Genomic DNA, 26,003 nt, shown 5'->3' on the forward strand with positions numbered 1-26,003 from the left:
GTGTTACCAAGCAATTGAAGAGGTGTACCTAATAAAGTGGCCGTGAGTGTATATTTATGTGTTTATATGTGTATATACACATTTGAACACATAAATATATATGTATATAAGCATATACATTTATATTAACAGTAAAAACACAGTCCCCAAAGACTTCAATGTGAAGGCACGTTTCAGTGCAGTTTTTTTTTCACCACACATCTGCTCACTTTAACCCCTTATAACTGCTTTATGCAGTTATTTTTTAAAAAAAGATGCTCATATATTTATTTTTATAAAGGAAATATACACTTTAGTTTGGGGGCAATTGAGGACCAATTTTTTTTATTTAACCTCTGGTTAATTTTGCTTAGCGCAAAGTGCTCCCGTGAGCTAGCGGTAGCATTAACCAGCCACTTGTAATGACTTTGAAAAAAATGTGTTAATATATATATATATATATATATATATATATATATATCAGGAACACTACCAAACACAGCTTACCTTAAAACTATAAGTCCACTCAATAGTTAACTAATCACCCAATTAAATGGAAGCGCAAACAAATGCAGGTTTGGATAAATCAATAACAAATTGCCGTAATCAGTAAATATCTAATTAAATGAACACTTGATATAAAATAATAAATAACAATTTAATCACACAAAGTCATATATACAAACAGAATATTAAAATGAGACACCGGTGTCAAAAAAACATGTAAAATATATATATATATATATATATATATATATATATATATATATATATATAAATCTAAAAGTATACTAAAAAACTTGATATATAGTTCACACTATTGGTAGGTATGGATGGCCTCTGCGGTTAAAATTGCAGTCAGATAGTTTCAATGTGTTCCTTTATGTATACTACACAGACTTGAGTACGATAGTGGTTCACCACTAAATAATACTATCGTACTCAAGACTGTCAACCACTCAGACTTTGGCCTGTATATTACACAAAGGAACACATTGAAACAATCTGACCCCAATTTTAACCACAGAGGCCATCCATACCTACCAATAGTGTATATATCTTGTTTTTTAGTATACTTTTACACACACATATAAATATATATATATATATATATATATATGTATATATATACATACATATATATATTCGAAACTGGTATCTCATTTTAGTATTCTGTTTGTATATATGACTTTGTGTTATTAAATTAATATTTAATTAGATATTTACTGGTTACGGTAATTTGGAACTTATTTATCCAAACCTGCATTTGTTTGCGCTTCCTTTAATTGGGGCACTTGTAATGGCTGGTTATTTAACGTGCGTCTGTAAACAAGCAAATTTGCCCCGTTACGGGCGCAAGTTAAATTAGTGCTTCACTTGTCATCTAGCCCTAAAAGGGCATATCATTGAGAACAATAGATGATGGTTTAAATGAGCAAAAACAGCTGTTTTAAATACAAAAACAAACATGTAACAACAATTTCCTATACATTTAATACTCCGCAGGAAGTATAACAACTCATTTGGAAAACATTAAGGGGAAACAAATTTTACAGTAAAGTGTCCCTTTCAGATGGAGGCACTCCAGCCTCTCCCCCGTGGGAATGTAACAAGCACACTTTTCATAAATATTTTACAAATTAAATGTTTAGTTGTATGTCCCTTTAATTAGATAAGTTAAACCAATATCTTAAAGTAACTACAATACATGTATTGTAAGGTATTTCACTGTGTGATTATATCGCATTCATATAATCACAGGTTGTGCTAAAGTCTTGCACAATGGGGTCAATTCTCAAAAACCCACCAGCTCAGAGAGCATCAGATCACAACCCAACCAGAAATCTTCCTACTGAGTTATTTAAGATAAGGACTGAACCTGAAAATCCCTCTGAGTTGCTATCTACTCTCTGCTAAGTAATGAGGATCTATGAAATACAGAATTTTACAGGAGACTACAAAGTTAATATCGGAGTACCTTTCACTGACCCTTCCATATGAAGCAAATATAACTTAAATTGTAATGTTTCACTTACATTTGCTTCTAGCTTCATATTATATCCTCTAGCAGTATAGTATGAATGGTGTGTATTTTAAGATGTTTTTCAACTTTTGAAAAATTCAAACACACCAATCCACTTACTGACCCATTTTAAATAAGAAAAATATGATTATATATGAAAAAAATGGTTTATGTATGGGGTTCCTCAAGGCCAAGAATAGCAAGGAAAACGTTACAAAAAAGATTTGATCAATGAGGTGTTTCTATGCCCAACATACTCCATTATTATGAGGCGGCCCGCTTGACACATATCTCGGCCTGGTCGGATAAGGGCGAACCTCCAAGATGGAAGGCTATAGAGCGAGCAATTTTGCTGAAAGGGTTAGACCTTGGAGATCTTCCCTGGGTCCTGACTTACCATTTGGATAAAACAAAGATCAAGAATGAGATAGTACTAGAAAACCTAAGAGCTTGGCATTCTCTCAGACATTTATCCAATATTGCACCCCATCCCTCACCAATACACTCGCTCCGGGGACTCCTTACTAATCTCCCAGACACGCATGGTGCCCACTGGCACGCATGGAACGTACAAAGTGTCTCCCAACTCTATATATCGGACACCCTTCCCCCCCAAGAGATTTTGCTCTCCTGATTCCAAATCCTCCTCCCTGGTTCCCTTTTGAGTGTGCCAGACTATATAAATGGCTAATATCTTGGGGTTTCCCCAAATCAGACTGGCGCCCTCATACAAACTGGGAAAAAATGTTGATGTCCAAAACTAAATTGCCTTTCGTGGCACTATTCTATAATTCAAATGTAATTTAACTCTGATAGGATTTGGCAGCTTCGGGCTTGGGAATATGACATGACCATTACTATCTCAGACAAAGACATTCAACTGGCGACTGTATTCACAAAAAAACCCTACATTGTGCGATTTCCATTGAATCTTACATGAAAATTTTATTGCGTTGGTACTACACCCCAGCCAGGCTTTTGCAAATGTTTCCTAGTCAGTCCCCCTTGTGTTGGAGAAACTGCGGAGAGAGAGGTTCAGATATCCACATTTGGTGGAATTGCAAAGTAATAGCTGATTGCTGAGGACCAGTGTTCCAGATGTTCCAGGACATAGGGCTTAATCTACCTCAAAGACCAGAAATAGCCTTGCTACACATTTTTCCCCCCAAAAAACTCCTAAAACCTCAGTCTAAACTGATCATCTTTATCTTGGCAGCCACAAAACTTTGTACAGCAAGAGCTTGGAAGCAATCTGCGCCCCCTGAGCTTTCAGAGATCCATAAGACAATACATTACTATGCCAAGATGGAACATAGTTTTTATCTTGCAATAGATAAAGAGGACCTATTCTGGGGCATATGGGAACCCTAGTTCGATTACATAGAAACTTTACATAAGTCTGATTAGACTTGGGCCTTTTTACCTTTCTCTTTTTTGCCCTCTCCCCAGGTGAGAATATTACACCCCTAACGCTACCCTACCTACATTTCCTGTCTCCTATTCCCTCCTCCCCCCCAACCCCTCACCTCGTCTGGAACTGCTCCTTCGGGAGTTTCCCCTTGGAACCGATAGCCACAACTATAGAGTTGAGTATAACTCGATCACAATACTTGCCCTAAATGTTAAATTTGATTTCTTTCAGTTATGAGTGAACTAATCTGTTTCATTTAATGAAGTTATTCTGTTATAATGTTTATATAGACAACTACTAATGAATAAGTTGTAGAGTATATGTTTAGGTGCAATCTACAGCTATGTATGGATATTATGAAGCATAATATGTGGACTAAGGTTAATGTTAATACTAATTCTGAAAGACCTCCGACTGCAATCTTGATTGTATTGGACGCTGTCTTGTCATTGAAGTGGAACCAACTATGGACACATACGTGTCTTTAGCCATTATTGTGTGATAAATGCTATTGTTCTGTGTTCATATATTGTCATTATAGTAGTTGCACTACTAAATATGTAAACTTTATTTCCAAATAAAAACATTTTTGAAAAGAAAAAAAAAATGGTTCAAAAAAATTATATAAAATTTGTACAAATAATATTCCTAAATATCTTACTATACACAGCATATAAAGCTATACACAACACATACATTTATTTTCCTTCGGTTAGGGTAATTTACAGAACACATCTTTTAATATGAAGTTTCCCTTCTAGAATTCTCTGACAATCTTTTAATACTGTTGGTTCTTTTTGGATAATTACACCTAATTAAGTTTTAAATAAGTTTTAGGAATCTACCCAATGATAATACAGAGTCAATATATAAATAAATGAATGCATACATGCAAACATTAGTTAGCAAATTCAGTGTGTATACTCTACAGAAAATCATGTAAATATGTCAACTTTTATTAGTGCTTATAAAATATTCATGTTGTGTGCTACATAAATAAATGAGCACCTTATGGTGCTCGGACAGATTTTTATTTTTAATTACCTGTACCCTAATTTTAGGGTTCACATAAATTAAAAAACAAGCATAGCATTGAAGATTTTTAAATTAAATAATTAGAATATTATTTATTACACCACAAGTATAAAAATGAAGCACCGTGCCTTAGAAATGAAAGCAACTGTAGAAAAACAAATGACTAAAATGTTCCATAAAAAATGTTTCTGGTACATCACAAAACAGTTGAATCACCCACATATTTTTCTAAAAATATGGACTATTTAATGCAAATATTTATTTGTAATACATTTTTTAGTTAAAGGTACATAGCCCACATGATAAACTTGAAAGTGATGCAGCATATCTGTAAAAATCTGACTAGAAAATATCACATGAACATTTCTATGTAAAAAAGGAAGATATTCACCTCAGAATTTCTTCAGCTCACCAGAGTAAGTGCTCTGTGAGCAGCTATACTCAGCTACCCATTCTTACTGTCATATGTATGTTGAAAAATACAGCCAATCAGCTTCATCAGTGCTGAGTTCACATTTTGCTTTACAGTGATCTATAAAAAATTCACCAAAATCTTGTCAGATTTCATACAAAAATTTCTTACTATAGAGAAGGAATAAAGCGACACATTCCCTTGCCATTTCTGGGACAAGCATCCAGATTGGAAGTTTAAAGTCCCTTTACAATGAGATGTTGCCATGGAGAAAACTTTGATGCAAAATATCTGTCTTTCTTACATAAAGATGATCATGTGATATTTTCTAATCAACTTTTTACAGATATGCTGAAGCACTTTCAATTGATTTAGTATTTGCGGACATAACATATCCCTTTAAGGAGGTATATTGTTAACATCACTTACAACTGAATATTATTATCAACTAAATATTGATTTGTAAATTAAAAAGCCTAATGTCATGCAAAAGTTGAAACAACGAGTCCTTAAATAGTTATGTGTAACAGTAAAATTGGAAGCAATTAGAATGCAGAAAAAAATGATGACATCAGCCTATTGTTGGGTAGCTGATTATGTTGCTATACATATTATGGCATGAACCTATATAAGCTTAATTCGAGAAACTAGCATTAAGAACACTATAACACAGAGATACAGAGTACAAAACATTAAAATGTTGCAATTAAACTATAAACATAATAAAAATTTATATCATGTGGTACTGTCAAATACACACCACAGCCTTTGACATAAAATTAAAATAATGTAATCATTATACATTTTTAGCTATTTTTGAAGCCAGATAGCAGAACAAGTAACAGCAACAAAGTAATGAAACTAAAGGTAATAAAACTGCAGAGTAACTCGGCAGCAAAGTTCCCTGCTGTGCATTTACTGGAATCACTGAAATGTTCTGGTTGATATTCATTCAGTGGTGACTTACCTTAGAAAGTCCCCCAGCCTCTAAATAGAAACAGATAATAAACACATTCCACGACACCCAAAGGATAAGCCAGACCGCATACTGCAGAAGAAGAGACAGAAATAGGTCATGCTTATGTTTATCCAGGTAGCATTTGTAAAAGGCAAAGCACAAACACAATATACAAATAGAATTAAGAGAGTTAATTACACCCTCTACTTTGCTAGAAAGACATAAAACATGTAAAACGGTACTTCTGATTGTCAATATGAGAGTCATATTTTTTTAATGTAATAATGTATAGTTTAGTCAAAACAATTGCTGTTTGATAGTACAACTATAGTATAAGTTCAAAGGACCATTCCACCTTAAACACTTATTTTTATAGTATAAAATAAAAATAATAATGGCACCACTTAGAATATAATGTAATGAGTAAACGACTCAGTTATATCAATAAATCCTGTCTAATATATTCATAAAGAGGGTGCACGAGTATAGTATCGCCAAAATACTATCATAAATATATACAATATTACTCAGCACACCTAGATAATGAAAAAAAGTATTTAATGTTATATATATATATATATATATATATACAAAAACAGTGAAGATATCATATCCCAAAAACTCCTCACATCCCAAACATCCATAACAAACATGCATACAATGAAAAATAGATTGCACCCCAGGTGTCCCTAGGGGAATCAAAAGCATGCCACCCTCCATGTATGGAAAGTCTCATAAGACAAAAAGTGTTCAGATGTCCAGTTTAGTATTTGTAATCCCAAAGATGAGGGTAATATGTAAACCGTCTCACAGCAAGTTAATGAGCCAGGTTAATAAGCAAAGTCAATGCTTGAAAGTATTGTCTGCTATTAGTAGTGTTAATGTGTCAACATGAATAAGACATTCAATGGGAGTTCACCTGAACCCAGCGTCAGAGTATATGTAGATTAGTCCAAGGTAAACAATATCAGTATCTTCACACCTTAAATAGATATCAGCTCTTCTTATTAGCGTATTGGCTAGATGTTAGCTCAGTGCAACAGTTCAGCGCCTCTTGTCAGCGTACTCGTTAAATATATGCTCAATGTAGCAGTTTGTTATAACAAAGTAAAAGATAGGTGTAAAGCCCAATACTTGCGGTTCTGTTGCAAGGCACTTTCAATCATGTGTATATATCACGTCCGGCTGAATCGGCTCCAGCGACAAGACACCTCTGTGACTCTCACATCGCAGGCTCATTCAAAAAGTATTTAATAGGGTTCAATCAGGTGAATTACAAATGTATCCCAATGGTCCCAGTGGGAACGCAGCAGACTGATACTTGTAGGGGATGCACAGCAAAGACAAAACTCTGATGCGAGTTTCTGGACTCTGCCCTTTCTCAAGGAGTATACGTCATACTTATTTGCCACCTCTTGAAATAGGCCTTAACAAAGCTCTTATTGGTTGAATAAAACACACCTTTCATACATGTAACCAACATTCATACCCCCCCTATCTCTCAAAGGTGGAATAGTAATACAACATACAATATCTAAAATAAAGATACAAATATATTGCTACTGCAGCTTATTCTTATTTACATATAAATTCATTAATGCACAGAGAAATCCTACCTATCACTTTTATTAACCAAAAGAAATTATTATATGTGGAAAATATATGGAAAAATCACATGTCCATATATCGATTGTAACAAATTATTAAACTAACAGTGCTGTACAATATATTAGTTGTATAGATGTATTAAGATAACAATAGTAAAAAGGACAAATGCCAAAAATTGATTTGTTATTAATATTGCAGATTACATTATACAAAGTGGCCCCAAGGAATATCCCTATTCAAGCCCCTAGGGTATGGGGTATCCAGTTTCCTAATCCACTGGGCCTCCTTTTTAAATAGCATCCTTTGTCTGTCAACCCCTGTTCTCAAGGGGGCATCTCATCTACTATTTGAAACCTAAGTTGACTTTTATTGTGTGCCTTGACTGTAAAATGGTGTGCTACTGGTGCATCCACATCCAAATTACCTATAGCCACCTTATGCTGTCTAATTATGTCACGCACACTCTATGTAGTCTCCCCAACATATGACAGCCCACAGGGGCATTTAATGACATATATGACATAACTGGAATTACATGTATATGTATCTTTAATTCCAATTTTACATCCAGTATGGGGATGCATCACAATATCACCCTTAATAAGGGAATTGCATTGTGCACAATTGTAGCATGGGAAGCAACCTTTTTTCTGTAAAGGATGGGCTGGATATTGAATCCTTAAATCCACCCTAACAAGTTCATCCTTCAGGTTCCTATTCCTTTTGTAAGAAAGAAGTGGGGGATCTTTGAATGTGTCTCCCAATTGTGGTTCCTATTTCAGTAAATGCCAGTGTTTATTAATCACACATATTTTTATAAGCTTAGAACCTGTCAGTGGACTCATGTATTTGCAAGATTTTGGAGTGGGATTTACTATTTGTTCAGTATGAACACTTTGGGCAAGATTACATATGCGGCGTCGCCCGCAAAAGCCGGCAACGCCAGTTTTTACACAGTTTTGGTATCACATATATCACATATACAACACCGCATATATATTTCACCCGTCACCCGCAATTTTTACTCCCATAAGCTAACATAGAATCGCGTTGCAAATCTGTATCACATACAAGGACTTATGCAGCGAAAATGGAGACATTTTACTCCATTTTCACCTCGCCACACATAGGCAGGCGCAGCAAACCTTGCGCTGAGTATGAAAGTACCGTAACACCCGTAACTGGCTGAAAGTATTAACTAACACCTAACGCATGCGCAATATCTATCTACCTGTCAACCGCCAACATCCACCACAATAACTAATAAAATATATTAACCCCCTAATCCGCCATTAACCCACATCACAATAAACTTAATAAAACTATTAACCCCTAATCCACCATTAAACCACAACGCAATAAACCTAATAAAACTATTAACCCCTAATCCGCCAAACCCACACAACGCAAATAATTAACAGCTAGATTACGAGTTTTGCGTTATGAGTGAAAAAGCATCTTTATGCTTCATAATGCTGCTTTTTCCCTAACGCTGCTATTACAAGTGTTGTCGGTATGGGTGTACCGCACACCATTTTGGCCGTCACGCAACGTCAGTACCACCTTTTTCAATGGGACTTCCATAGCGCCGGTATTACGAGTTTGCATGGGAGGCCAAAAAGTGAGCGGTACACCCTATAACCGACAAGATCTGTACCACCATCTAAACTCAGTAGTTATGAGTTTTACGTTACAAAGCTGTAGCATAAAACTCATAACTAAAGTGTTAAAAAGTACACTAACACCCATAAACTACATATTAACCCCTAAACCGAGGCCCTCCCACATCACAAACACTAAAATAAAATGACTAACCCCTAATCTGCCGCTTTTTTTTTACAGGTAAAAGAGCTGAGTTCTTTGGGGCAATGCCCTACAAAAGGCCCTTTTAAGGGCCATTGGCAGTTTAGTGTAGGCTAGGGTTTTTTTTATTTTGGGGGGGATTTTTTATTTTGATAGGGCTATTAGATTAGGAGTAATTTGTTTTTATTTTTGATAATGTGTTTTTTTATTTTTTTTTATTTAGAAAATTGTATTTAAATAATTTCATTTAACTTATTTTATTGTAATGTTAGTTTTTAGTGTAAGGCAAGTTAGGTTTTATTTTAAGGTAACTTTGTATTTATTTTAACTAGGTAGTTAGTAAATAGTTAATACCTATTTATTAACTAGTCTACCTAGTTAAAATAAATAGAAACTTACCTGTGAAATAAAAATAAAACCTAACATAGATACAATATAACTATTAGTTATATTGTAGCTATCTTACGGCCAGATTACGAGTTTTGCGTTATGAGCGACTCGGTACTTACTTGCAAGTTATTTCCCCCGCTCACCTCCCTATAGCGCTGCTATTACAGGTTTGAAAAAACCCGGCGTTAGCTGGCAATATGGCAACGTTGAGCTCCATTGAGCTCTGTACCGCACCCAAATACCAGCGCTGCTTTTAGCCGTCTTTATGTGCTCGTGCACGATTTCCCCATAGACATCAATGGGGAGAGCCGGCTAAAAAAATCCTAACACCTGCAATAAAGGAGCGTAAAGCTCTGTAACGCAGCCCCATTGGTTTCTATGGGGAAAGAAAAGTTATGTTTACACCAAACACCCTAACATAAACCCTGAGTCTAAACACCCCTAATCTGCTGCCCCTGACATCGCCAACACCTACATTATACTTATTAACCCCTAATATGCTGCCCCCAACACGGCTGACACCTACATTACAGTTATTAACCCCTAATATGCCGCCCCCACCTACATTACACTTATTAACCCCTAATCTGCCACCCCCGACATCGCCGCCACCTACCTACCCTTAATGACCCCTAATCTACCGCCCCCAATGTCGCCGCCACTATACTAAAGTTATTAACCCCTAAACCTAACCCTAACCCTAACACCACTAGCTTTAACATAAGTAAAATTAATCTAAAAAAAATTACAATTAATACCTAAATAATTCCTATTTAAAACGAAATACTTACCTGTAAAATAAACCCTAAGCTAGCTATAATATAACTAATAGTTACATTGTATCTAGTTTAGGGTTTATTTTTATTTCACAAGTAAGTTTGTATTTATTTTAACTAGGTAGACTAGTTAGTAAATAGTTATTAACTATTTACTAGCTACCTAGTTAAAATAAATACAAATGTACCTGTAAAATAAAACCTAACCTGTCTTACACTAACACCTAACATTACACTACAATTAAATCAATTGCATTAATTAAATACAATTAATTACATTACAAAAAATAATAAACACTAAATTACACAAAATAAAAAGAAATGATCAAATATTTAAACTAATTACACCTAATCTAATAGCCCTATCAAAATAAAAAAGCACCCCCCCCAAAATAAAAAAAACCCCCTAGCCTAAACTAAACTACCAATAGCCCTTAAAAGGGCCTTTTGTGGGGCATTGCCCCAAAGAACTCAGCTCTTTTACCTGTGAATAAAAATACAAACAACCCCCCAACAGTAAAACCCACCACCCACACAACCAAACCCCCCCCAAATAAAATCCTATCTAAAAAAACTAAGCTCCCCATTGCCCAGAAAAGGGCATTTGGTTGGGCATTGTCCTTAAAAGGGCATTTAGCTCTTTTTCAGCCCAAACTCTAAGCTAAAGATACAACCCACCCAATAAACCCTTATAAAATCCAATAAATCCACTTACAGTTTTTGAAGACTGGACATCCATCCTCAACGAAGCCGGGAGAAGTCTTCATCCAAGACTTAGGTTTTTTAGATAGGATTTTATTTGGGGGTTTTGGTTGTGTCCCGCAAAAGGCCCTTTTAAGGGCTATTGGCAGTTAGTTTAGGCTAGGGTTTTTTTTATTTTTTTGGGGGGGGGGCTTTTTTATTTTGATAGGGCTATTAGATTAGGTGTAATTAGTTTAAATATTTGATCATTTCTTTTTTATTTTGTGTAATTTAATGTTTATTATTTTTTTGTAATTTAGTTAATTGTATTTAATTAATGTAATTGATTTAATTGTAGTGTAATGTTAGATGTTAGTGTAAGACAGGTTAGGTTTTATTTTACAGGTAAATTTGTATTTATTTTAACTAGGTAGTTAGTAAATAGTTAATAACTATTTACTAACTATTCTACCTAGTTAAAATAAATACAAACTTAGCTGTGAAATAAAAATTAAACCTAAGATAGCTACAATGTAACTATTAGTTATATTGTTGCTAGCTTAGGGTTTATTTTACAGGTAAGTATTTAGTTTTAAACAGGAATTATTTAGGTATTAATTGTAATTTAATTGTAATCAGGCTGCCTTCCAGCGTTTCTCGGCTGGAAGGCAGCCTGATGAAATGGCCTTCCAGCCGAGAAACGCGTTGCTGTTGTTTCTTTTTAATAAACTACAGATTTTAACTTTTACATTACTTGTCCTGTGCTCGGATTACTTCCCACCACCCCATTGTTAAGTGAGAACTCCCGCATTTGATATTAATTCCTGTCTTATACATTGAAGACAGTAACGTGTAATTTGGAGCTGAACTGAACTACTTACTGCTGATTGGAGGTTTCCGGGTGACGTTTACCGGTTGAGGTGTGTCTGTCGGGCAACTCAGAAAAGTCCCGATCTGCTGTTAGAGGCATGGATTTTGTGCTGCTCCGTATGTGAGTACTCATTACTATAGGGGGAAGTTTTGTGAGCCCATCTGTGTTGGATCGACGATACTGTTTTATGTTTTGGCGCCTCTCTTATCTCTTTCTTTTTGTTGCATTCGTTAATTTCCCTATAGTGCGCATAACTCATAATCTAGCTGCAAATTATCAAAAATAAAAAAATTAAACTTAATTCCTAGGAAAATAAAAAAGCCCCCAAAATAAAAACAACCCCTTATCTAATAAACTAATTAAATTAATATACCAATTGCCCTTAAAAGGGCCTTTTGTAGGGCATTGCCCTAAGTTAACCAGCTCTTTTACCTTAAAAAAATAATAAATAATAAAGTCCCCCCTCTAACCCCCACCCACCAAACCCCCAAAATAAAAAAACCTAACACTAAAAAATCCTAAACTACCCATTATGTGGGGTGGGGGGTTTACTGTTAGAGGAGGGACTTAGTATTTTTTAAGGTAAAAGTGCTGGTTAATTTAGGGCAATGACCCTACAAAAAGCCCTTTTAAGGACTATTTGTAGTATAGTATTAGATAAGGAGGTGTTTTTCTTTTGGGGGGCTTTTTTAGTTTCATAGGGATCAGGTTTAATTTTTTTATTTTTGATAATTTAGTTTATTATTTTATGTAATGTTAGACTTTTGTAATCTTAGATTAATTTAATCTTAGTTTTTTTATTTTTAAGTAATGTTGGCTTTTTTATTTTAATTGTAATTTAGTATTTTTAATTTAGCTAATGGGGGTTAATTTAGGGGGTGTTATGTTAGGGGGCTTAGTAATTTAATTAGTTACTTGTGTTATAGAGGGTTTGGCCGATTAGAGGTTTATAGATTTATTAGGTTTGTTGCGATGTGGATTAATGGCGGATTAGGGGTTAATAGTTTAAATAGGTACTTTGCATTGTGGGGGGTTGGCGGATTAGGGGTTAATACTTTTATAAGGTAGAAATCTGTTAAAATCTGACAGCGCTCAACCTTGTGTCTGTAGCTCCTAGTATTGTGGGTACCAGCGCCCCCAAAAAGGTGAATGTAGTGCTAAAAATAAATACACAGAGCGCCTCCTAAAAGGCTAAGACACTAGTAGTGACAACATTATTTAAATAAAAAATATATTGAAATTCTATAGGGGTATATAAAATATTTTATAAGCTACTTATAGCTAAAATATACAAACAAGATACAAAAGTGGATCCACTTAAAATTAACAATAAAATATGCATATATCTATATAAAAAACAATACAATTGTGGTTAAAAACCACAACAATATACAATCTTAATCACAAAATAAATTATAATAAAACAGCTGTTGATGGTTGGATAAAAAATAAATATAAAAACATCAATTTACTGAGTAGGTGTCCATAAATATGTAGGTCCCAAACTTTAAATTCTTTCCAGAGAGTGAATGTCCAATATGAAGATTCTATTTTAAAACAGTTATCCTTATATATCCCTTGATAAACGGTGAAATGATGAAGTGTGTAAAAAAGAAAAACGTAGTGGTTTTCAAATCAAATTTCAAAAATTATTGTGAATATCCAAAAAATCCTGAAAAGATGATGTGATGAAGTGGGCGTGAATAATCAAAAATGTGTGTACACAAAAATGAAAAAAGAAAAAGGAAAAAATGTAAAAAAATAATCCAAATGAATATTTAGGATGTGTTAAAGTGAATAACACACTTATAAAGTGACCCTTATGTGAATACAAGATGTGAAGAGATGCTCCTAAAAAGTTATTCCTGTGTGTAAACGATGAAAAAATACAGAAATGGATCCTATGTCTCAGGGATCAATTCATTCAAAGATATACCTGTAATAAAACAAATATAACATAGTGCAAAACTGCTATTCAAACTTAGTCAGTAATTGAAAAGAAGCTTACCATATATGTCAATGCGTTTCGGCCCTATTCACATAAGGGTCACTTTATAAGTGTGTTATTAACTTTAACACATCCTAAATATTCATTTGGATTATTTTTTCACATTTTTTCCTTTTTCTTTTTTCATTTTTGTGTACACACATTTTTGATTATTCACGCCCACTTCATCACATCATCTTTTCAGGATTTTTTGGATATTCACAATAATTTTTGAAATTTGAATTGAAAACCACTACGTTTTTCTTTTTTACACACTTCATCATTTCACCGTTTATCGAGGGATATATAAGGATAACTGTTTTAAAATAGAATCTTCATATTGGACATTCACTCTCTGGAAAGAATTTAAAGTTTGGGACCTACATATTTATGGACACCTACTCAGTAAATTGATGTTTTTATATTTATTTTTTATCCAACCATCAACAGCTGTTTTATTGTAATTTATTTTGTGATTAAGATTGTATATTGTTGTGGTTTTTAACCACAATTGTATTGTTTTTTATATAGATATATGCATATTTTATTGTTAATTTTAAGTGGATCCACTTTTGTATCTTGTTTGTATATTTTAGCTATAAGTAGCTTATAAAATATTTTATATACCCCTATAGAATTTCAATATATTTTTTAATTTAAATAATCTTGTCACTACTAGTGTCTTAGCCTTTTAGGAGGCGCTCTGTGCATTTATTTTTAGCACTACTTTTATAAGGTAGATTGCGCTCTGGGTGAATGGTGGATTAGGGGTTAATACATTTATTAGGTAGATCGCAATGTGGGTGAATTGCAGATTAGGGGTTAATAAATTTATTAGGTAGTTTGCGATGTTTGGGTTGGCGGATTTAGGGGTTAATACATATATTAGGTAGATCACAATGTGGGTGAATGGCAGATTAGGGGTTAATAGTTAAATTAGGCATATTGCGTTGTGGGGGGTTGTCGGTTTAGTGGTTAATATATTTATTATTAGTTCCGATATGGGGGTGATGGCGGATATAGGGGTTTTACATGTCGGATTTATTTTTATGAACTGCCGGCGCTGTATATGTGTTTCCCCGATGTGCGAGATTGCATCAGCCAATAGGATTTTTTCTACCTTAATTCCGATTGGCTGATAGAATTCTATCAGCCAATCGGAATTCAAGGGACGCCATCTTGGATGACGTCATTTAAAGGAACCTTCATTCTTCAGTTGGACTTAGTTGGAAGCGGATGCTCCCATTCGGATGTCTTGAAGATGGACCCACTCCGGGCCAGATGGATGAAGATAGAAGATGCAGCCTGCATGAAGACTTCTGCCCGTCTGGAGGACCTCTTCTGGCCGGCTTTGAAGAAGACTTCTGCCCGTCTGGAGGACCACTTCGCCCGGCTTCGTTGAGGACTTCGGCCCGGCTGGGTGAAGACTTCTCAAGGTAGGGTGATCTTCAAGGGGTTAGTGTTAGGTTTTATTAAGGGGGGATTGGGTGGGTTTTAGAGTAGGGATGGGTGTGTGGGTGGTGGGTTTTGATGTTGGGGGGTATTGTACTTTTTTTACAGGTAATAGAGCTAAATACTTTGGGGCAATGCCCCACAAAAGGCCCTTTTAAGGGCTATTTGTAATTTAGTATAGGGTAGGGCTTTTTATTATTTTGGGGGGCTTTTTATTTTATTAGGGGGATTAGATAAGGTGTAATTAGTTTAAAAAACTTGTAATTATTTTATTATTTTCTGTAATTTAATGTTTTTTTTCCCTACTTTAGATAATTTTTTAAAATTGTATTTAATTGTATTTAGTTTAGGTAATTAATTTAATTATAGTGTAGTGTTAGGTGTAATTGTAACTTAGGTTACGATTTATTTTACAGGTAAATTTGAATTTATTTTAACTAGGTAGCTATTAAATAGTTAATAATTTTTAATAACTATTGTACTTAGTTAAAATAAATACAAAGTTGCCTGTAAAATAAAAATAAATCCTAAGCTGGCTACAATGTAACTGTTATATTGTAGCTGTCTTAGGGTTTATTTTATAGGTAAGTATTTAGTTTTAAATAGGAATAATTTAGTTAATGATAGTTATTTTATTTAGATTTATTTAAATTATATTTAAGTTAGGGGGGTGTTAGGGTTAGTGTTAGACTTAGATTTAGGGGTTAATAAATTTAATATAGTGGCAGCGACTTTGGGGGCGGCAGATTAGGGGTTAATAAGTGTAGGTAGGTTGCGGCGACATTGGGGGTGGCAGATTAAGGGTTAATAAATATAATGTAGGGTTCGGCGATTTTGGGGGCAGCAGATTAGGGGTTCATAAGTATAATGTAGGTGGCGGCGGTGTCCGGAGCAGCAGATTAGGGGTTAATAATATAATGTAGGTTGATAAGGATTAGGGGTGTTTAGACTCGGGTTCATGTTAGGGTGTTAGGTGTAGACATAAAAAGTATTTCCCCATAGGAATCAATGGGGCTGTGTTAGGAGCTTTACGCTGCTTTTTTGCAGGTGTTAGGTTTTTTTCAGCTGGCTCTCCCCCATTGATTCCTATGGGGAAATCGTGCATGAACGTAAGCAGCGCTGGTATTGAGGTGAGATGTGGAGCTAAATTTTTCTCTACGCTCACTTTTTTGCGGCTAAAAACCCGTAATACCAGCGCTGTCTGTAGGTGAGCGGTGAGGGAAAACTGCACAGCCTTACCGACAAAACTCATAAAAAACAAAACTCGGAATCTAGGTGATAGTCTTTTTGTCGGGATTTCTTGCGTTTTCCATTTAAGGGCTTATTGGGGACTTGGCTCCATTCAAGCCTATTTGTAACAATGATAATCTCAATTTGCAAGGGAACTTTGTTAAGTCGTTGAGCAGTACTCCTCTAGGAGATAGCTTGAAGTCAGTAGTCAGAATCTTACTGAAGTGAGTTTGTATGCTTTGCCATAGCAGCTTCAAACTTTTACACTCCCACCACATGTGTTTGTAGCTACCTCTATCCTCACATCCCCTCCAACATTTATCTTTAGCTTCTGTATAAATAGAATGCAAACGAGTTGGTGTAAGGTACCATAGTGATATTACTTTGAAGTTAAGCTCTACTAATTTTGGGGAAGTAAATGGCTGTTTGGTATGATTAAAAACTTTTTTCCATTCATCTCGACTTAAGGTCATACCCAGGTCTTTGTGCCATTTAACTGTGTAGGTGGGGGGATTTGTTTCCTGCAGAGTTTGTAAAATTCTCCTGGCTACTGATAGGGAGTGCAGTATTGTGTTGTTTATGGTGCATATGTTTTCAAATGGGGTCATTGTCCGTAAGAAGTCGGCTCTAAATGGGGAAGTATATATGAAATGTGAAATTTGTGCATATTTAAGCCAGCTGGAGTAATTCCCTCCTGCTATTTCTTTTATACTATTTCTGTCTAGAAGTTTACCTTCAAACACAAAGTTCACTATAGGAGTAGTGTAGCCCCATTCCGACTGTCTTTGAAACTCTTTGTCAAGTCCTGGAGCCACATTTTTTTAATTATGTATATGTGTAATCTGCAAATTCAGCAAATATTTAGCAAGATAAGCATAACTAATTTACATTAAGTACACTAATCTAGGACTAAATATGTTGACAAAGAGATAAGGAATGAGACAGTTGATAAAAACACATATATTCTATGAGTGACATGAGAAGAGGGAAAGTGTTCATCAAAGAAGAAAAAGGCCAAATAAATTGACTAGACTTGTGCGGCGGAAAAATTAATTTTGGTTTGTTTCAGACCGATTCTGATGTTTTCGAATTTCGTTTTCAGATCGATTTGAATTTGGATACATTCAAATGCATTCGTTTTGGATTCTTTCGGATTCGAATAAATTTGGATGTATTCGGTTCGGATTCTATTAGTAAATTCAGAAGTTCGGTATGTGTTAGGTGGCATGTGCTGTGTATTAGACTAGTATTATATTCTGTTATATTAGGTGTAACCCATAGCAGAGTGATATAACCCAATATACTCTACAATACTAGTGTAATTGTGATTAGTCCATAGCCATCCAAACGTAACAAATAAATCCGAAGCTCCGAATTTCGATTGGGAACAAAATGAAACGCACGTCTAAAATTGACCTGAAGTACTGCAATATGGACTCAGGGTCTTGGGTATGGTGTATGAAGATAAATAGACAAAAAAAGAGAAGGGTTGATATATACATAGATAAATTGATAGACTATAGCTTGGAATTACTAGATTTCAAACATTTTGAGAACTAAACTCAGGTATTATGTTTATTGCCCATGATTTTCAGAACCTTTTCAAGAAATGTAATTTTTATGATACAATTCATATTCAAAATACCTAGCAATACTATAAAACCAAATAATGTGCACATGACCAATTTTAAATCACTGATGGCATGCCAACTTTTTTTGGCTTGATAATATAAATAAATTATTTTTTTGCTGTCATCATCTCTCTACTTTTATCTTCTGGCTGGGGCTGTTTGACAGTGGCCCTCAGGTGACGTGCACTTGTCCAGTGTGCTGAATTATCTTTATTTCAATCAATTTGAAATCAATACCTACTATTTTATTGGCAACTATTACTAATCTCCCTGTTATATTTGACTCAACCAATCTAGTATTGCATACCAAATATAAGCTATTAGTAGGCTACATACATTTTTAACTAATTTATTATTATTATTATTATTATTATTATTATTATACATTTGTTTATGTAACACTTTTCTCTGAAAATATATCAAAGTTTATCAGATAAATAATAGCAATAATTGCAATGGATACAGAATAGTTATTCTTACCCTATTTAAAGGCACTCAGTTTTACAACTTTAGAAAAAATGTTGAGATGCCCTTACCATGAACTGAATGAATAAAAGATACTGCAGTAATTCTATCAATAAACGGAAACATTTCACTATTGGTTAACTATGCTACCAAAATAACTAAATTTTCAAATAGGTAAATGTATTTGCTTGAAACAGCCTGTTGTTGCTAATGTAATGTTTAGTGACAAACTCAAAAGACTCACGGCTAGATTTAGAGTTTTGTCGGTAAGGACCAGCGTAGCTAACGCCGGCTTTTTTCTGGCCGCACCATAAAAATAACTCTGGTATTGAGAGTCCATATAATGTCAGCGTTAGGCTCCAAAAAAGGAGCGTAGAGCATATTTAATGCAACTTCAACTCTCGATACCAGAGTTGCTTACGCAAGCGGCCAGCCTCAAAAACGTGCTCGTGCACGATTCCCCCATAGGAAACAATGGGGCTGTTTGAGCTGAAAAAAAACCTAACACCTGCAAAAAAGCCGCGTTCAGCTCCTAACGCAGCCCCATTGTTTGCTATGGGGAAACACTTCCTACGTCTGCACCTAACACCCTAACATGTACCCCGAGTCTAACACCCTAACATGCACCCCTAACCTTACACTTATTAACCCCTAATCTGCCGCCCCCGCTATCGCTGACCCCTGCATATTATTATTAACCCCTAATCTGCCGCTCCGTAAACCGCCGCTACTTACATTATCCCTATGTACCCCTAATCTGCTGCCCTAACATCGCCGACCCCCTATATTATATTTATTAACCCCTAATCTGCCCCCCACAACGTCGCCTCCACCTGCCTACACTTATTAACCCCTAATCTGCCGACCGGACCGCACCGCTATTATTATAAAGTTATTAACCCCTAATCTGCCTCACTAACCCTATCATAAATAGTATTAACCCCTAATCTGCCCTCCCTAACATCGCCGACACCTAACTTCAATTATTTACCCCTAATCTGCCGACTGGAGCTCACCGCTATTCTAATAAATGTATTAACCCCTAAAGCTAAGTCTAACTCTAACACTAACACCCCCCTAAGTTAAATATAATTTTAATCTAACGAAATTAATTAACTCTTATTAAATAAATTATTCCTATTTAAAGCTAAATACTTACCTGTAAAATAAATCCTAATATAGCTACAATATAAATTATATTTATATTATAGCTATTTTAGGATTAATATTTATTTTACAGGTAACTTTGTATTTATTTTAACCAGGTACAATAGCTATTAAATAGTTAAGAACTATTTAATAGCTAAAATAGTTAAAATAATTACAAATTTACCTGTAAAATAAATCCTAACCTAAGTTACAATTAAACCTAACACTACACTATCAATAAATAAATTAAATACAATTCCTACAAATAAATACAATTAAATAAACTAACTAAAGTACAAAAAATAAAAAAGAACTAAGTTACAAAAAATAAAAAAATATTTACAAACATTAGAAATATATTACAACAATTTTAAACTAATTACACCTACTCTAAGCCCCCTAATAAAATAACAAAGCCCCCCAAAATAAAAAAATGCCCTACCCTATTCTAAATTACTAAAGTTCAAAGCTCTTTTACCTTACCAGCCCTGAACAGGGCCCTTTGCGGGGCATGCCCCAAGAAGTTCAGCTCTTTTGCCTGTAAAAAAAAACATACAATACCCCCCCCCAACATTACAACCCACCACCCACATACCCCTAATCTAACCCAAACCCCCCTTAAATAAACCTAACACTAAGTCCCTGAAGATCTCCCTACCTTGAGTCGTCTTTACCCAGCCGAGCCAAATTCTTCATCCAAGCGGAGCAAGAAGAGGTCCTCCATCTGGTAGAAGTCTTCATCCAAGCGGGGCAGAAGAGGTATTCCATCCGATTGAAGTCTTCATCCAAGCGGGATCTTCTATAGTCATCCATCCGGAGCGGCAGCATCCTGAAGACCTCCGACGCGGAACATCCATCCTGGCCGACGACGAATGACGGTTCCTTTAAATGACGTCATCCAAGATGGCGTCCCTCGAATTCCGATTGGCTGATAGGATTCTATCAGCCAATCGGAATTAAGGTAGGAATATTCTGATTGGCTGATGGAATCAGCCAATCAGAATCAAGTTCAATCCGATTGGCTGAGCCAATCAGCCAATCGGATTGAACTTGATTCTGATTGGCTGATTCCATCAGCCAATCAGAATATTCCTACCTTAATTCCGATTGGCTGATAGAATCCTATCAGCCAATCGGAATTCGAGGGACGCCATCTTGGATGACGTCCCTTAAAGGAACCGTCAATCTTCAGTTGGACGTCGCCGGATGAAGATGGGTCCACAGTGGAGGTCTTCAGGATGGAGCCGGTCCTCATCGGATGAAGATAGAAGATGCCGCTTGGAAGAAGATGGTTGCCGGTCCGGATCTACTCTTCTTCCCGGATAGGATGAAGACGTTGGACCCTCTTCTGGACTTCTTCAGCCATCGGATGATGGATGTCTAGCCCCCTCTTGGGTTGGATGAAGATATCGGAGCCAGGACGGATCGGTGTGATACCCGGTGAGGTGAAGACAAGGTAGGAAGATCTTCAGGGGCTTAGTGTTTATTTAAGGGGGGTTTGGGTTAGATTAGGGGTATGTGGGTGGTGGGTTGTAATGTTGGGGGGGTATTGTATGTTTTTTTTTACAGGCAAAAGAGCTGAATTATTTGGGGCATGCCCCGCAAAGGGCCCTGTTCAGGGCTGGTAAGGTAAAAGAGCTTTGAACTTTATTAATTTAGAATAGAGTAGGGCATTTTTTATTTTGGGGGGCTTTGTTATTTTATTAGGGGGCTTAGAGTAGGTGTAATTAGTTTAAAATTGTTGTAAGATTTTTCTTATGTTTGTAAATATTTTTTTATTTTTTGTAACTTAGTTCTTTTTTATTTTTTGTACTTTAGTTAGTTTATTTCATTGTAGTTATTTTTAGGTATTGTATTTAATTAATGTATTGATAGTGTAGTGTTAGGTTTAATTGTAGGTAATTGTAGGTATTTTATTTAATTAATTTAATGATAGTATAGTGTTAGGTTTAATTGTAACTTAGGTTAGGATTTATTTTACAGGTAATTTTGTAATTATTTTAACTATTTTAGCTATTAAATAGTTCTTAACTATTTAATAGCTATTATACCTGGCTAAAATAAATACAAAGTTACCTGTAAAATAAATATTAATCCTAAAATAGCTATAATATAATTATAATTTATATTGTAGCTATATTAGGATTTATTTTACAGGTAAGTATTTAGCTTTAAATAGGAATAATTTATTTAATAAGAGTTAATTTATTTCGTTAGATTTAAATTATATTTAAGTTAGGGGGGTGTTAGTGTTAGGGTTAGACTTAGCTTTAGGGGTTAATACATTTATTAGAATAGCGGTGAGCTCCAGTCGGCAGATTAGGGGTTAATGTTTGAAGTTAGGTGTCGGCGATGTTAGGGAGGGCAGATTAGGGGTTAATACTATTTATTATGATAGCGGTGCGGTCCGCTCGGCAGATTAGGGGTTAATAAGTGTAGGCAGGTGGAGGCGACGTTGTGGGGGGCAGATTAGGGGTTAATAAATATAATATAGGGGTCAGCGGTGTTAGGGGCAGCAGATTAGGGGTACATAGCTATAATGTAGGTGGCGGCTCTTTGCGGTCGGCAGATTAGGGGTTAATTATTGTAGGTAGCTGGCTGCGACATTGTGGGGGGCAGGTTAGGGGTTAATAAATATAATATAGGGGTCGGCGGTGTTAGGGGCAGCAGATTAGGGGTACATAAGTATAACGTAGGTGGTGGTCGGCAGATTAGGGGTTAAAAAAATTTAATCGAGTGGCGGCGATGTGGGGGGACCTCGGTTTAGGGGTACATAGGTAGTTTATGGGTGTTAGTGTACTTTAGAGTACAGTAGTTAAGAGCTTTATGAACCGGCGTTAGCCCAGAAAGCTCTTAACTACTGACTTTTTTCTGCGGCTGGAGTTTTGTCGTTAGATTTCTAATGCTCACTTCAGCCACGACTCTAAATACCGTAGTTAGAAAAATCCCATTGAAAAGATAGGATACGCAATTGACGTAAGGGGATAAACAGTATGGAAAAGTCGCGGCTGAAAAGTGAGCGTTAGACCCTTTTTTGAGTGACTCCAAATACCGGAGTTAGCCTAAAACCAGCGTTAGGAGCCTCTAACGCTGGTTTTGACGGCTACCGCCAAACTCCAAATCTAGGCCTCAGTAAGGGACATTTTAATAGCAAAAATGCCCATTACAATCCCTATAAATAGTTCTCCAATGCATTAGATGAATAGAGCATTTTGAATTTATTATACTTTGCAAACACAAATATTTTCTTACACATCTTCAATGCTGTGTACAGAATATAGATGTGACCGACTAACTAATGTATTTTTGACATGAAAAAATACAATGATAGACATTACAAAGAGTGAGAACTGCTGGTGAATATAATATCAGGCTAAACTTATCAGAACAACAAAATAAACAAGTAGAATAAGATGTGTTTGTGTCATATAAGAGATATCAAAGCACGAAGAAGCAGAATTAAAAAAAAAGATGAATTGAAGTCATATATCTACATAATATAAAGATGAAGACACTGTGAATTTTATGTTTGTTCACAACTGCACAGAAGTGGAGCTGTATTTAATGCTCTTGCAATAACTCCGCTAAGATTTTTGTGCGTGTCGAGTACCGATTATATTACAAGTTGAAAGAAAAAGGTTTTCGCTAACCCAATGCATGCAAAAAGCATTATAGATGATTATATAAAGGTATATATATACAGTGTATATATATATATATATATATATATATATATATATATATATATATATATATATATATATAAAATACAGACCGCACTCCTGACTTCCTCCAGCATAGACCCAGGGTGCAGCAAAAAGGTAGATATAGAAAATTTAAAAAGTGCACTCCAATGGGAGTTGTCACTTTACTGTGATATATATATATATATATATATATATATAATATATATATATATAGGTAAATCACAAGAAACCCCCTTTAGACAGCTCCAGACTTGTATAGTGTATATGCCCAACAGCATTAATCCTTAGAGTATACAGAGCGGTATTGTGAAAACTCACCAGCACCAGTAGATTCAAACGAATGCTTAAGCAGCCTAATCAGCCTCCGGATCGTTCACCACTCTGTGGGTCCCCGGGCCGGTACTATGCACCTTCGACTGCCGTTGTTGAATTGTGTGACCTGGTAAGTCCCAAACTCTGTGAGCACACCCGCCTCTGTAAAATGCCTTCAATGAAATGCCAAACGACACACTCCGGCGGCTTGCGATGACGTCATCAGCCGGTGTCGAAACCGGGTATTCCAAGCCTTTGTCCAGGAAGACGCCGAGGTTTGAGCTGGTTGTTAGACAGCAAGCAATAGCACAAAAGAAATCCAGCAAACCTCCCAGGCGTATGATCAATCAAAATTTATTAAAGGAAAACCGTGCAAAAAAACATATAAAAAAAGGTAAAACATACAATATGTCCCAACACCTGGAACAGATACAGGAATCGTCCTACGCGTTTCAGCAGATATTCGCCTTATTCATGGACATAATTTGCTCCACACTAACTTGTCTATTTAAACACACCCTTGTCATCAGGTGTAAGGGCTCCAGGTATTAATTATTAAAGGGACAGACCTATATCAACACTATGTGGAAATAAAGACAGACTATAAGTGGCTAGTCATTGGGGGAAATTACAAAAAACAAGTATCAACAATTTATTGTCCGCTCAGGCTAAACATATATATATATCTCTGATAGCATATTCAACCTTAGACATCTAGTAAAAGATATCTTATAAAGAAAATGGGAACAGCCTATGATTATTTTAAAGCCTATATGCGAGCGGATAAAATAGTACCATAATGATAACCATATAATTTTGTAAATTCATAAAAGGGTAAAGGGTGTTAAGTACCTCATATTATTAATTACCACTATGACAATGTGAACTTAATTATATACATATTTGGTGCTCAATTTAAAAAAGAACAGCACAGAATGTTTCAAAAAGTGATAAAGAAAAGCACAGAATAATACATTCAGGTTATGTTATATTGGTTATAATAATGTACCTAAAAATTCAAATATTTATTATCTAAGTTTATTCTGTAAATTCATAGGGATAAAAATATGAGCTAACTAGTATAAGCAAAAGTCCTTTGTATTTATCTTTAGTGCATAATGAAGTACCTATTAAACAAGGAAATTTATTTCATGCTACTTCATAGACTCCCTTAGATCCTAATTATGATTCTTATTTATTAGTGCCTCCAAACATTAATGACATCGCCCACTATATTGAAGCCGTCTGGAATCCTAGTTTTCATTTTGAAAATCCAGAAGGCCTCTTTGTGTGAGAGTTTAGTTACTCTATCTCCACCACGTATGGCGGGTTTGATATGGTCAATAATTTGCCATTTTAGACTGCTTACCACTTTGTTGTGGACATGTATAAAATGTCTGGCAAGGTCAGAACATTCGATACCATGTTCAATATTTTTGAGATGCTCCCTAATCCTAGTTCTACACTCTCTGGAGGTGCATCCAATGTATTGTTTTTTACATTCTACGCAATCTATGAGATAGATAACGAAGATAGAGCGACAGTTTGTATACGCATCCAACTCATAGACCTTCTGTGTGGTGTATGATTGGAAGCTCTTTGAAACCTTTGTGAAACCACAGGCAATGCAATTGCTGTAATGACACCTATAGTGGCCTTTTACATTCAGCCAACTATTGCTTCTAGCTTGTGTATTTCTAAGAAGACTAGGAGAAACTGCATTGCCTATCGTGTAGCCTCTACGCGAGACAAAATTGCATCCTTTCTGTACAAGGTCTTTGAGGCTGTCCTCAGCAGTCAGAATAGGGAGATGCTTTTCCACAATTCCACATATATCATTAAATTGCGCACTATATGTGGTAACAAATGTAGGTCTTGAGCTATCGAAACGTTGTTTATTTACTGGGACTTTTTTATCGAGAAGGAGAGTCTCTCTATCCAACCTAGTTACTTCTAGGAGAGCTCGATCTATTGTTTTTATGTGATAGCCTCTCTCTAGGAGATTTTTTCTCATTTTCAAACTCTCTGCATTAAAAACTTCATTATCAGTACAATTACGTTTCAACCTTATGAATTGCCCTTTGGCTATTCCAAAACCCATATGTTTTGGATGATTGCTTCGG

The 26,003-nt window shown here is 35.4% G+C and overlaps 1 protein-coding gene across 1 annotated transcript in view; it reads right to left on the reverse strand.

Moving 5' to 3' along the window:
- NKAIN2 (sodium/potassium transporting ATPase interacting 2) overlaps nucleotides 1-26,003 on the reverse strand; it is a 987,696-nt gene that overhangs the window by 891,505 nt on the left and 70,188 nt on the right. Inside the window, exon 3 of the mRNA XM_053712142.1 lies at nucleotides 5,828-5,908. Within this exon, the coding sequence (XP_053568117.1) occupies nucleotides 5,828-5,908 (81 nt within the window). The remainder of the gene's footprint in view (nucleotides 1-5,827; nucleotides 5,909-26,003) is intronic.

Source organism: Bombina bombina, chromosome 4, assembly GCF_027579735.1.
Source record: "Bombina bombina isolate aBomBom1 chromosome 4, aBomBom1.pri, whole genome shotgun sequence".
Lineage (NCBI taxonomy): Eukaryota > Metazoa > Chordata > Amphibia > Anura > Bombinatoridae > Bombina > Bombina bombina.